This window comes from Xyrauchen texanus, chromosome 7 (genome assembly GCF_025860055.1).
Source record: "Xyrauchen texanus isolate HMW12.3.18 chromosome 7, RBS_HiC_50CHRs, whole genome shotgun sequence".
Taxonomy (NCBI): Eukaryota; Metazoa; Chordata; class Actinopteri; order Cypriniformes; family Catostomidae; genus Xyrauchen; species Xyrauchen texanus.
The window spans coordinates 30,520,817-30,534,683 of record NC_068282.1 but is presented as its reverse complement, the minus strand read 5'-3'; the positions used below and the strand labels follow the sequence as shown (position 1 = coordinate 30,534,683).

The following is a 13,867-nucleotide window of genomic DNA, read 5'->3' as shown; positions in this document are numbered from 1 at the left end:
TGGCTCATTGTAGGCTATCGCAGCACATTCTGCCAGTTTTGCGGCCGACCCACTGGCTCGCTCGGTTCTCCCGATGCCCAGTGCACCCCTGATCGGCCCCAAAGTGCGTTGGCCCACCGGGAAAATGCCGGTATGCCAGATTACCAGTCCAGCCCTGATTCCAACACCAGACCAGTTTTGCATTGCTCCTGTGTGATATAATTTGTTTAAAAAATTCACTATATTTTCATCTTTAACAATTTGGTTGTATGTTACAAACATGAAATATTGATTTTAAATATTTGCACATATTCTGTAAAAGAGACAAATTAATTCACCTACAACCAGTAGGCAATCTGGATCCACAGACTGCTTATGGACGCTATTAAAAGAAAGGTGATAACAATTGCTCACAAATAAAGGAATTTAGAGGGTGATTATATTATTATAGTTGTTCATTAGCTACGAAGGCCTAGTCCACACTAATACGTTTTCGTTTGAAAATGCATCTTTTTCTCTCCGTTTTGGCCTTCCGTCCACACTGAGATGGCGTGTTTGTTTGCGAAAACTGAGCTTTTTGAAAAGGCACTCCAAAGTGGATAAATTTGAAAATGCCATTTTCACGTTGTAGTGTGGACTGTGAAAATGGTTGATTTGGAAAATTATGACACATTTTTAGTCATGTGATCTGTTCCAAAAAAACTATCAAGATGGCAGCCTGTGTTCTAGCGGCGCTGTTGTGCCTGATACTCACTTTGATAGCGTTGTTAAAAAAAATAAATGTCACTTTGTACTGTACAACCTTCACATTGCATTCCTTCAAAGGTGAAGGGAAGTTTACTCAGAATTAGTGTCCGGCGACGAAACATGAGGACAATTGTGTTTCAGACTGTACATGCAATGGGAATTTTCCACATGCACAGTGACACGATTAAAGCATTTTCATACGTTTCAGTGTGGACAAGCAACTTTTGGAAAACGCTTGAAAACGTTATTGTGGATGGAGAGCATTTTGAAACGAAAACGCTGTTTTCAAATGTATGTAGATGTAGCCTAAGAAATAAGTTGAGAGAGTTAACAAACTAAATAATTCCATTTATGTAGTTTCACTCTGAATCCACAACCGACTCCTCAACTGAACACTGGGAGTATTATACTAACACAGACAAGATTTACTTTTTAAAGAAAGAAAAAAACTACTTTAGACCCAGTGTTTCAGGCTTGTGCTTGCTTTTAAAATGAAAAGCTGCCTTTATAGAACTTTGATCATTTTGTTCTATCCACATCTAGCTAAAATTGGACATGCAGGGCATACAGCCATTTGATTCAAAACCAGGCTAAGGACAAAACATTTTACTGACCTCTGCATCATTCAGGGACTTTATCCACACGCACACACACACACACACACACACACACACACACACACACACACACACACACACACACACACGCTGCACATGCAAACATATTCAGCTTGTAGTTTTACATACACATTTATGACTCTAGTCCTGACATGTGTCCAATATATGACAGCCTCTTATTCCACTGCACCTCACACAATCAGTAACTGATGATCATTGTCAACATCAAAGCATGAGCTTCTCTGAGTGAACTTCAGTGCTTTATGGGCTGTTCTACTCACGGATATTAACTTATTTTCAGAGAGAACATTATCCCTCTTTCAAGCAGAGCCTTAACCACAATATACATTGAGGTGGACAAGTCCCCCCCAATAATGAGATATGACCATGTCATTTGAGATTGCCAATCAAATCGATGAAGGCGGGACTAAAATTTAAGAAGCTGAGTGGTAACCTTGTGGATTATTCCAGCACCACGCAGCATGCACGCATCAGTATCAGCAGTTCAGGTTAAGAGTGTTAGTGTCATGTAAGATGTCAGTATCTAACTAAACATGCAATATTTGCCCACTATTTTATGATTTAAATGTTGTACAGAACAACAGTAATTCCAATGGTGCAAACTATTCACCATTTGCCGAAATATGCTGTTTTGAGTTAGAAATATGTCACGTACAGTACGTGATTCATATGTCATTCATAATTTTGAATGTGAAAACATTAACAGAGCCGTTTTCAGCATAACATACTTAAACAAAGAGTGAATGCGTTCATATTGTAAAGGAATTGAATAAATGAGTACTTTTTTTTAGAAAATCCACTTGATATTGTCTTAGAAAATTATCTATAATACAAAGTAGAGCGTTTTCACCCTCAAATTAAAACTACAGCATGCAAAGCCTGTGACCTGTGGTCACACAGACCCTCACCATCTTCAACTGCTTCAGATAGTTGCTGAATTCTTCTGACAGGAAGACAAGGTGGACCCCAAAACTTTAATTTCAACTAAAAAGACAAATTATTCTAGCTGAACAGGCTAGTGGGTGCTACAGTCATACAGAGGTAGGAGTTTATGACAGGGGAGACCTTATCTGTATATGTAGCCTGTCACACTCTTCAGCTGCTCGTGGTTGCATTTACAATTGGTTTTGGTCACAGTGAAATTAGGGAGGTGGTATAACTGTTAATAAAATTTTATCACAAATCTCAACTCCTCTGTGAACAAAAATTCGAAGTCCCAATCTTTGCAATAAAAAAATATAAGGAAAACATGTTACAAAAATATAAATATTGGGGTAGCTGTTTATAGCTGCACATGACCCTATATAGGACGGACGGACGGACGGATGGATACAGGGGTGTGCCATAGTGTGTGTAAAATCTGTTTAAGCAGGTTAAGTTATGTGAAGGAAGAATACGGAGTCTCTGTTTTTCTTGCTGCATCATATAAAAGCGTTTTTATTTTAACAGGCCTAAGGGATGTACTGTAGCAACTCACATGCAAAAACACAAACAAACTCACTAAATCATCCAAGCCACCATCTCAAAAGAAGTGATGTGCATGACACTCCATTTCAGTCTTTACAAGGGATGGAAGCGCATGAGTGTGACAGAAAACAGTGATCGATAATTTGACTTTTGACTTAATTCGAAATTCAGTGATAACTATACACAATCGTCTCAAAGAGGTGACTTATTTTTAAAAAATGTGATTTTCAGTGGTACCTTGCGGTCTGAATCATCAAAGCAACAAGCTCCAACACAGTGCACAGTGCCTTTCAGTCCAGGGCAGAGACACTATGGAGAAGCCCACTAATATGGAAGGCCAAATTATCTATTAATGTTCCCAAGTATTACTGGTCATAATTGCATTTTTACTAGTAAGAATTCCAATTACAGAATTCTATAATTGAATTTGTACTATTAAGAATTCCAAATAAAAAGCACTAATTACATTTTTACTAGGAATAATTTAAATAACAGAACTCTCTAACTTAATTTTTACTAGTAAGAATTCCAATTAGAGAGCTCTACAATTGCATGTGTACTAGTAAAAATTCTCATTTCAGAGCTCTACAATTGAATACTTGTCACATATTTCCATTGACTCCCATTTATTTTTAGCACTTTAATTACATTTTACTAGTAAGAATTCCAATTAGAGAGCCCTAAAACTGAATTCTTATTAGTAAGAATTGTAATTGCAGTGCTCTACAATTACAGTTTAGATATGTTTATTTGCAGAGCTCTGTAAATGGAATTCTTACTAGTAAAATGTAATTGCAGAGCTCTTTAATTGTAATTATTTCTAGTAAAAAATATTTTATAGAGCTCTGTACAAGGAGTAACACTGGGTGCATTAAAAGCTAAACCGGCTTGCCATGCAATTCTTACTAGTAAGAATGTATTCGCACAGCTCTGCAATTCAATTGTAGAGCTCTGCAATTGCATTATTCAAAAATGTCATTAGAGAACTCTGTAGTTATCATTCTTACTAGTACAATCAATTGTAGATCTCTTTTATTGGAGTTTTTACTAGAAAACCTTCAATTGTAGAGCTCTGCAATTCCATTCTTTAAGTAAAAATGCAAATAGAGAGCTCTGTAATTAGAAAATGTATTGCAGAGCTCTCAAATTAAAATATTATAAGAAGAAAATGCAATTTCAACACGTAATGCTGGAAGCATAAAAAGGTGAATCAGCTTGCCACACACACACACACACAAATGGCAAACCTCTAGACAGAGTATGGCTGAATGGAATGGAAATAGTCTTCAAAACTATTTTCAACTTAACATATATGAGCATGTCAATGTGTCCCGTCCTAGTGTGTAATCAGAGCATTTTTCTCAAACATTTTCTTTCATTTTAACCGCACAAGTAAAAGATTCCACTAGGTGGCGGCAGAGAAGGCTAAGACCTTAAACCGTATCAAGTTTTTAGCATTGTCTGGGTTAAGACAAGTAAATCCATTCACATTCAGACAAAAGTCCATTAACACAGTTGGTATGATATTTGTCTCATTCTCCTTGACATGCTGACATGAGCAATTAGCGGTGTACTGGCATAATCAGTTTGATGTTTCATTGTCAACTTGTGCAGATTTCAGGTTACACAGGTCACACTGCACTGTACCTACTTTCAAGTGAAGTCAAGCACCTGCACAGATTCCCACACTTACAGCTCACTGAACTAAAAGTTCAACTAAAAAAATAAAAACTTTTAAGAAGAGGAAAACAGAGGAGCTGTTAGTAAAGAAAATGGCAACAGATGCCTCCTAAATTCCCATAGCATTTTGAGAAAAAAAACTTTCAAATTCAAAATATTACAGATATCCAATATAAACATGAAATCACTTAACCAACCAACTCTGAGCTTGTGGTTGACAGTGTAACTCAGCCACCACTGAATGCCATTTTTGGACCCAGGAAAACCCTGGTTGTGCCATAGCTGTGAATGCCAGGTTAAATGGCACAAAAAAAGTGAGCACAAACAAACAAACCAAAAACATTTGAACATCTTGCCCATGTATTTGACCCTGACCATATCATGAAAATCTCACTCCAACTACACAGTAGGAAACCAAAGTTGGCAATCCAGAAACTATCCTATTCGCAAAATCTGCTCTTGATCAGGTATGTTTATACCTAATATATACATACATATATACGCACACACACACACACACACACACACATACATATATATATATATATATATATATATATATACACACACACATATATATCTGATATACATCTGAGTATTTCACAATCTGCTCAGTTACTGGGATTTTCACGCACAACCATTTCTAGGGTTTACAAAGAATGGTGTGAAAAGGGAAAAACATCCAGTATGTGACAGTCCTGTGGGCGAAAATGCCTTGTTGATGCTAGAGGTCAGAGGAGAATGGGCCGACTGATTCAAGCTGATAGAAGAGCAACTTTGCCTGAAATAACCACTCGTTACAACCGAGGTATGCAGCAAAGCATTTGTGAAGCCACAACATGCACAACCTTGAGGCGGATGGGCTACAACAGCAGAAGACCCCACCGGGTACCACTCATCTCCACTACAAATAGGAAAAAGAGGCTACAATTTGCAAGAGCTCACCAAAATTGGACAGTTGAAGACTGGAAATATGTTGCTTAGTCTGATGAGTCTCGATTTCTGTTGAGACATTCAGATGGTAGAGTCAGAATTTGGCGTAAACATAATGAGAACATGGATCCATCATACCTTGTTACCACTGTGCAGGCTGGTGGTGGTGGTGTAATGCTGTGGGGGATGTTTTCTTGGCACACGTTAGGCCCCTTAGTACCAATTGGGCATCGTTTAAATGCCACGCCCTACCTGAGCATTGTTTCTGACCATGTCCATCCCTTTATGGCCACCATGTACCCATCCTCTGATGGCTACTTCCAGCAGGATAATGCACCATGTCACAAAGCTCGAATCATTTCAAATTGGTTTCTTGAACATGACAATGAGTTCACTGTACTAAAATGGCCCCCACGGTCACCAGATCTCAACCCAATAGAGCATCTTTGGGATGTGGTGGAACGGGAGCTTCGTGCCCTGGATGTGCATCCCACAAATCTCCATCAACTGCAAGATGCTATCCTATCAATATGGGCCAACATTTCTAAAGAATGCTTTCAGCACCTTGTTGAATCAATGCCACGTAGAATTAAGGCAGTTCTGAAGGCTGAAAGGGGGTCAAACACAGTATTAGTATGGTGTTCCTAATAATCCTTTAGGTGAGTGTATATATATATATATATATATATATATATATATATATATAGATAGCACTTTTTATAATAAATAAACTCTCTTCCCGGGTTCGTGAGGAGTTAATTCATGCTCAGCAAAAAAAAGAAACGTCTTCTCACTTTGAACTGCTTTTATTTTCAGTAAACTTAACATGTCTAAAAATGTGTATGAACATAAATATTCAACAACTAAGATATAAACTGAACATGTTTCATAGACATGTTACTAACAGAAATGGAATTTCACCAGATTTGTCATACGTTACCCCACTCTTCCACCAAGGCACTTGCAAGATCCTGGACATTTCTGGGGGAATGTCCCTAGCCCTCACCCTCCTATCCAACCAGTTCTAGACATGCTCAATGGGATTGAGATCTGTGCTCTTCGCTGGACATGTCAGATCCCTGACATTCCTGTCTTGCAGGAAATCATGCACAGAACGAGCAGTACGACTGGTGGCATTGTCATGCTGGAGGGTCATGTCAGGATGAGCCTGCGGGAAGGGTACCACATGAGGGAGGAGGATGTCTTCCCTGTAATGCACATCACTGAGATTGCCTGCTATGTCAACAAGCTCAGTCCGATGATGCTGTGACACACTGCCCCAGACCATGACGGACCCTCCACCTCCAAATCGATCCCGCTCAAGAGTACAGGCCTCGGTGTAATGCTCATTCCTTCAACGATAAATACGAGTCCGACCTTCACCCCTGGTGAGACAAAACCGCGATTTGTCAGTGAAGAGCACTTTTTGCCAGTCCTGTCTGGTCCAGCGAAGGTGGTTTTGTGCCCATAGGCGACGTGGTTTCTGGTGATGTCTGGCAAGGACCTGCCTTACAACAGGCCTACAAGTAAGCTGTTAGTGTCTTAACGACTGTTCTACGTGTGCATGTTCATTAATTATGGTTCATTGAACAAGAATGGAAAACATTGTTTAAACCCTTTACAATAAAGATCTGTAAATGCAGAAGTTATTTGGATTTTTACAAAATTATCTTTAAAATACAGTGTCCTATCAAAGTTTATATGCCTACAGTTCATATATTCGTTATGACTGCTCCCATCCTGACCAACACGAGGATCAGTCACTGCGGTATATTCATGTCGGTTGCCGTTATGTAGTGTAGTGTGGCGTGATGGGAATCTGTTCCACATATGCATTACTACGCAATGTTGAGTGTACTGAGTTGTAAAGGAACATCTCAGTTACATACATAGCCTCGGTTCCCTGAGACGTAAGGAACGAGACATTGAGAATGCTAGCCACACTACAAGAATAAGAGTTCATGAGGCACAAGCGATCCACTCCTTGTTCTCAGTCAGAAAGAGTAAAAGGTGTTTGTGCTCCTGTTTTTATAGCTGACAGTTTTGCGCCAAAACAGGCGGGGCTCAAACACCAAAGCCAATATTAGAATATTGCCGTTATTGTAGAGAGGTTTCGACTAGGTTGTGTAAGAAGGCACTCCCATATGCAGTCTCATACAGAAACAGAGACGTTTCACATGCCCTTGTTGAAATTTATTAAGCAAAGTAAGCCAGGATTAAATCCATGAATGAAAGTGTCCAATAACAGGGCAGTTACTTATGGCACTTTTCCACTGCACGTTAGTTTGACTAGCCTCTACTCTACTCGCTTAACATTTCTGAGCTTGCATTTTCACTGCAGTTTAGTGCCACCTCAAGGTGAGGTGGCACAAGGTGATTATAGGCTGATTGTCATAGGCACCGGCACCTCTACCGCTGTGACATCACCTTAAACACGACACAAACTGACCAAAACAATAACACTAGCTGTTAGCTACTAGCTCATTGTGCTGCATAAAGCAGTTGTTGCATGGGGATTTTTCACAAGTGTTACCTGGTTGTTTAAGAAGCAAGCTTCCAGTATCTGGTCAACTAAATAAAGTGAAACTTTCCAGCAGTGTATAGAGTTAACATAACAAAACATACCATCCTCCATCGTGGATCAACACCAAGTCCAGGGCACTCTCCCTCCCATTGCTCGCCAGTATAGAGCTTTTATAAGGTTACTGATATGGCTTAACTCTTTATCTCACATCAGTGGTCATGACTCTATACAGGTTTAAAAATTATTCATTTATTTTTAAATAAAACTTTTTAATGAGAAAACAAATACCGAGTGCACCTTTAAACCAAATCAAAATTAAATCAAAATTATTTTCAAGTGATAAGGTATGAATACAAATATTTATTTACATTTTTAAATGACCTTGTGAGGAAGACAACAAAATTCAAACAACACAGGTTTTATTGTTTTAAATACAACAATGAATGTAAACCAGAAACATGTACATACTCTTTACACTTTGTTCAAAACATTTTTTAAGTTTCATCATTCAAAGACAAAGAGCAACAAGAAAAATGCATTTTTGGTATCCTACAAAGATTCAAGCTACAATCAATTAAACAATAACTTCGAAAATTACCCACATGCAAAACAACTGCACTGAGGTTAGTCCTTCATGTTGTCCATTATGAATAGTACAAAATTACTTCTACATAAGCCAACAAAGGTTAAGCTGCAAATGAATGGTCTTTTTTCCCAAAAACAAATAAGCAAAGAAAGGAGGAAGGGATGCAGTAATCCAGAGACCAACCAAAAAGGTGGCTGTAATCCAGACCAGGAGAACCTACATTACTGCCTCTGTCAGTGATGTGTTTCCAGTTCCACAATGGTCCACTCCCCCTGTGGAGAAGCAGCATCCTCGGGGGAGAAGCTAGTCACAGTGATGCTGGTAGTGGAGTCCTCCAGGGGAGAAATAAGCTCGGCCCAGCGCTTAAATGTGTCCTTCTCATGATAAAGGTAATCTTGTTCATTCAAGCAGTCTCGAGACAGGGACAGTGTTTGCTTTATCAGGTACTGTGCAAGGTTTAAATCCTCTGGAACAGAGTTTATGATGCCCAAATTTGACTCTTGGTCAGACAGTAGCTGTCGAAGCAGGCCCCAGTCTCTTTCTGCAAACTTACTGTCATCTCTCTCCACTTCCTCTTTAACTCCCTCTGTCTCTAGATCTTTGACATTCCAGTGTGACTTCTCCTGCTTTTGGTCATTGCTCCGGTCCGTGTCCAAGCTTAGCTCAAGGGCTTCTCCCACGTCCATCTCAAAAATGGGGGATAGGGCTTTAGACGGCCGTCTGTCATTTGTACAGGTTTGATCCAATGTGTCACAACCATCAATGTCCCCTAAAAATAATTGACAATACTGGACAATGACCAAGTGTTTAAACCCTAAGTGGGCTTTTTTTTAAACACAGGTATTTTTTTTATTTTTTTTAAGACATGCGTAGTTTCTAGCTCCACACGATGTACAGATTCACCCCTAGTGCAACTATGTCCTCCATGATACAGTTAAGACCTTAATGCTTGAAATTTCATTAAAATAAATGATATCTTAGTTAGTTACCACTTTGTTTTCACTGTCATTAATCAAGATATATTTGATTAAATGACAAGTGCTTTATAATTAACCAGATGTACAAATTCAAAGTTATTCATGGAACAAGTCTTACTTGATAAGGATGGACGGCTGCCATAAAGGTGAGGCACAGGAAAGCCTACAACTGAATGTGTCTCTTTTTTTCCACAAGTGCTGTAACAGTGAAAAACATGCTTTTGCCAGCACCTGTATCTCTAGCATAACTCAAGTTCAGTAACAAAGGATAAAAATACTCTTTAGTTCCGATCACACAGAGCATTTTTTCCTTAAATATATACACTCAAAAGCAAGCAAGCACCATTTTAATTAAAGTTTTTTCCAGAAAGTTTATTTTTATGCTTAGAGCTAAACATAAAAAGGAGGGACGTTCTGGCAAAAGACTACTTATTGCTTTACTTGGCAAATGCATGATACTGTATGCTTCTTATTAAGATGAAACAAGCAAAACCATTAACAGTGATTGGAAAACAATACAAGGGTGAAAAAAAGAGAGACATAGGAAGACCTTTTCTAGAAACACACCATATACAGAAAACACTACTTATTCTACAGAAATACACTGAATAAAATAAAATAAAAATATAATGGTTACCTACTAGATCCTAATGAAACTACAACTGTATGGTATATTGTGAATGAGATAAAGAAAAAACAAAAACACAGACATACAAAAATGGATACAAACATAGATGGGAAATTACCAAAAACAATAATAAAACCTAGTGTAATCATGCAAGAATTTACGGTTTAAATGACTAATAAACAGACACAGACCCCAAAGATCAGACAGCATCACACTCAACATTGATATTGAGTATAAAAAAACATCTCAATTTAACACATTCAAACCATCATGGCCTCTGTGGTAAGGATGGTCCTTTATGTGCAGTATTAAAAGGAAGCTTAGCTCACTGTATATTTGTGCATGTATATATATATAACTTGATGGCCAAGTCACATAGTGCTTGTCTTTTGCATGTCTTATGGAGAAGTCAACAAATAAATTAGTTGGTCTTTGACTATTCAGTTTAGATGTTTCATGGAATATCTTACAAAAAAGACAAGATACATACATACATACATATACATATACATATACATATATTATTATATATATATATATATATACTATACTATATATATATATATATATATATATATATATATATAAAAAAAATACTGGGTACTTGCTTGTCTATAAATTAAAGTGCACTGGTACAACTGTAGCAACCCAGCCATGCCACATAACAGATGGTCTGACTCAGCATACTACACCACATGCAGATAAATAGTTTACTGGCGGAAATATGATGTTTGTAAACTGTAGAAGTTTAGGGTATATTGCCTCAGAGTGAAGACAGTTAATTCGTTTTGTGGTTATTGAATTTTTGGAGAGCAAAATGTACAAATTTAATGAAAATAATTAAAGGAAGGGGGAAGAGGTAGTAGTGCGCTATCTAAATGAATAAGCTATCAAGATGTACCCCATTAAAAAAAAAGAGTGGAGATTAAAGGTATTGTCTGAATATTAGAGTTTAATGGGTCAAGATGGGAGACTGTGGGCAGATTTATTTGAGGCTGAAGTCTGGGTCTCTAACATTATACATTACCTGCTGGAGAGTGTGCAAGTGAGCACACAGTCAGCTGCGGCTCAGTTAATTCTAGCCGTAAGTCAGCTTTTTTGCTGTCTATATGCTTGGCTTGCAGACTGTCATATTTCTCTGCCAGCCGCAGGTCAAGGTGACTTGGACGCTCCTGAGCAGGTAGGTCACTGATGTCTCTGTCTAGCACGGGGGCATCTGGCACACAATTTTCTTGTGGAGATTCCTGGACTTTTGTCAGGAATACCGCAGGTTTGGGATCCTGTGCATTTCCCTGGTTGTTAGAGATATGGCTGCCGCTCACTGTGCTTGTTAAATGCTGGGAGCAGTAGTCGGTATGGGAGTAGTGTGGATCACTGTCAAAAACATCACCATGTGTCATGGAATCACCTGACTGGTTTGGTGGAGTCTTGGCACCTCCTTCTTCACATCCAAGCTCTTCACACTCATCCACAGAGAGCAAAATAGAACGGCGGAAGTTAGAAGCTGACTGGTACTCGAGCTGCTCTTTCTCTTGGTCCACAGCATCTTCGAATGCCAGGTTAACAATACCTTGAAACTGTGAAGATGGCTCTACTGGGGGAGCCATTCCTCTTGGCAGTACCTCAACTTCAGATGTTTCATCTTCAGTCTCCTCTTCCTCCTCCTCCTCAGAGGAGAAAAGTCGGTGGTCCTGTGCACTCTTCACATTTGTTGCTGTGGTATCCATTTCGCAGGGTTCCTCCATTGGCACCTCATCCTTTCTAATCCATGATCGTGGTCTCTGACGCCCCCCCTCTTCTTCACTTGTAGTTTCAGCCTCTCGTCCTCTAAGCCGCACCTCCACATGTAGTCCAGCACCGCTCTCGTACATCTTGAGCTCCTCAGGTGTGCTGGTGTCACTGCTGCTGCGACCCAGGAAGTCAGAGCAGCGCATTGTCCCGCACTTAGAAACACCACGCTCGTGAGAGTAGCAGTCATCATCCTGCGAGCCACCAGCATCATAATCCTCTGACTGTGGTTTTATGTCATCAGAAGAGGTGGTGGCACTGACAGACTCGGACTCGGGGCTAACCTGAGGATGAAGCCCATTCCACAAGTCCTCTAGGGGGGTTTCAATGCTACCTAGACTGCACGGTGTATCGGGAGGGAGGTCGGAATCCTTTGAAGAGTTGGAATTGAGGCCCTGTTCTGGTCTACAGAGATAGGGAGGAATGGTATGGCTGGACACAAATTTACTTTCACTCATCTCACATTGTCCAGAAGTATCTATTTTTACAGAGTTCACATAGTTTTGTGTTTCTAGGGTCACTGACTTAATCGTCTCCTCTGTAGTGCTTAGTTTACTCAGTGGATTACTGCTTTTATCCAAATCATGACCCTTAGTGGAAGTTGTTGTTGTAGCTTGGGAGACTGATTCCAGCACTGCTTCTGGCTGTAGTATGGCTGGGCTGAGCAGTGAATTCTGCTCTACAAATAAAGGAGCTGTGGAACTCTCCACACAAGATGAAGTAACTTCTGGGCCTTTTGCCTTACCTTTAGTAGAAGTTGGATTTGACTGCTGAGATACTTTTTTAGATACCGAGTGTTTAGGGCTAGATACCAAATCTTTTACAGCAGCCACTGGCTTTTTATAGACCGCAGAAGTTGAGTTTTTGAATGTTCCCACTGATTTTGGAGATGATTTTGTTGCAGATATTTCTGAGGCTTTCTGTTTGGGTCCTGCTTTGTTTGTGGAGGTGAGCGACTGCTTGGCGGACGATGTGGGAGCTTTGATGCTGGGCGACTCACGGATGGCTTTTGTTGTTTTCTTAGTGGTTGAAGGTTTAGACATATCTTTCTCTACTTCTTTTCTGGGGGAGGCAGTCTTTCTAGAGCTAAGGGCTGATCCAGGTCTGGATGCAGCTGTTTGAAAGAAGTAACAGATACCATTTTAAGTAACATTTTCGTACACAGCAGCCTTTATACTTTGATAGGTAAGATATCGTATAGTTTCTACTAGTTAAAATGTAATAAATTAATTCTCATAAATGTACAAAAGCTGCAACTATCTATCATCAGCCTGAATGTTTCTTACCATTGTTCTCTGCAAGCCCTGAGACGGTGACCCTGCTCTTTGGATCTGAGCGAATTGCAGGAATTCCAGGTCCTGCTTGTTTGGCTGTGGTGGGTTTAGCCTTGTTTGCTTTATTTGTGGGGCTGTAGCAACACATGGAAGGACAAACATTGATTATCAACTGAAAAAAAAAAAATAATCAAAAATGTCTTGATTTATTAAAACTAGATGAAAAAAGTAGAGAAGCGGTATGTTCACAAAATCACTCACCTGCTAGATGTGTCAGTGTCTGGTTTCTGTGCAGGTTTGGTCAGACAAGATTTTGTTGTTGCCTTGGCTTGAAGTTTAGACCTGAGACCTAACAGGTAAAAATAATTATTGAGTCTTTAGAAGTCCAGTCTGAAAAACACAACAACTGTCCGTTAAGCATCAATAATTGTAATGTTGATAATATTAAATGTTTGTAGTTATAATTAAATACTTTCTGTGCATCTCTGAAATATATATTTTTTTCTTCAGTATAATCCAATTATACAAAACAGCATCACATTTCCGTCATCAACCCTGTATAAAGAAATCAAATAAGCATTGTGTTGAGGGTTGATGATATTAGTTGTACCAAATAGGAAATGTTTATATTCAGCAGCATCTGTGA

General features: G+C 39.2%; 1 protein-coding gene across 1 annotated transcript in view; it reads right to left on the bottom strand.

Moving 5' to 3' along the window:
* Positions 1-8,319: 8,319 nt before the first annotated feature.
* Positions 8,320-13,867, bottom strand: part of btbd8 (BTB domain containing 8) — a 47,975-nt gene continuing 42,427 nt past the window's right edge. The window contains exons 16-19 of the mRNA XM_052130744.1: positions 13,483-13,570; positions 13,234-13,355; positions 11,187-13,061; positions 8,320-9,323 (exon numbers count right to left, since the gene is read on the bottom strand). Coding sequence (XP_051986704.1) covers positions 8,788-9,323; positions 11,187-13,061; positions 13,234-13,355; positions 13,483-13,570 — 2,621 coding nt within the window. The 3' untranslated portion in view covers positions 8,320-8,787. The remainder of the gene's footprint in view (positions 9,324-11,186; positions 13,062-13,233; positions 13,356-13,482; positions 13,571-13,867) is intronic.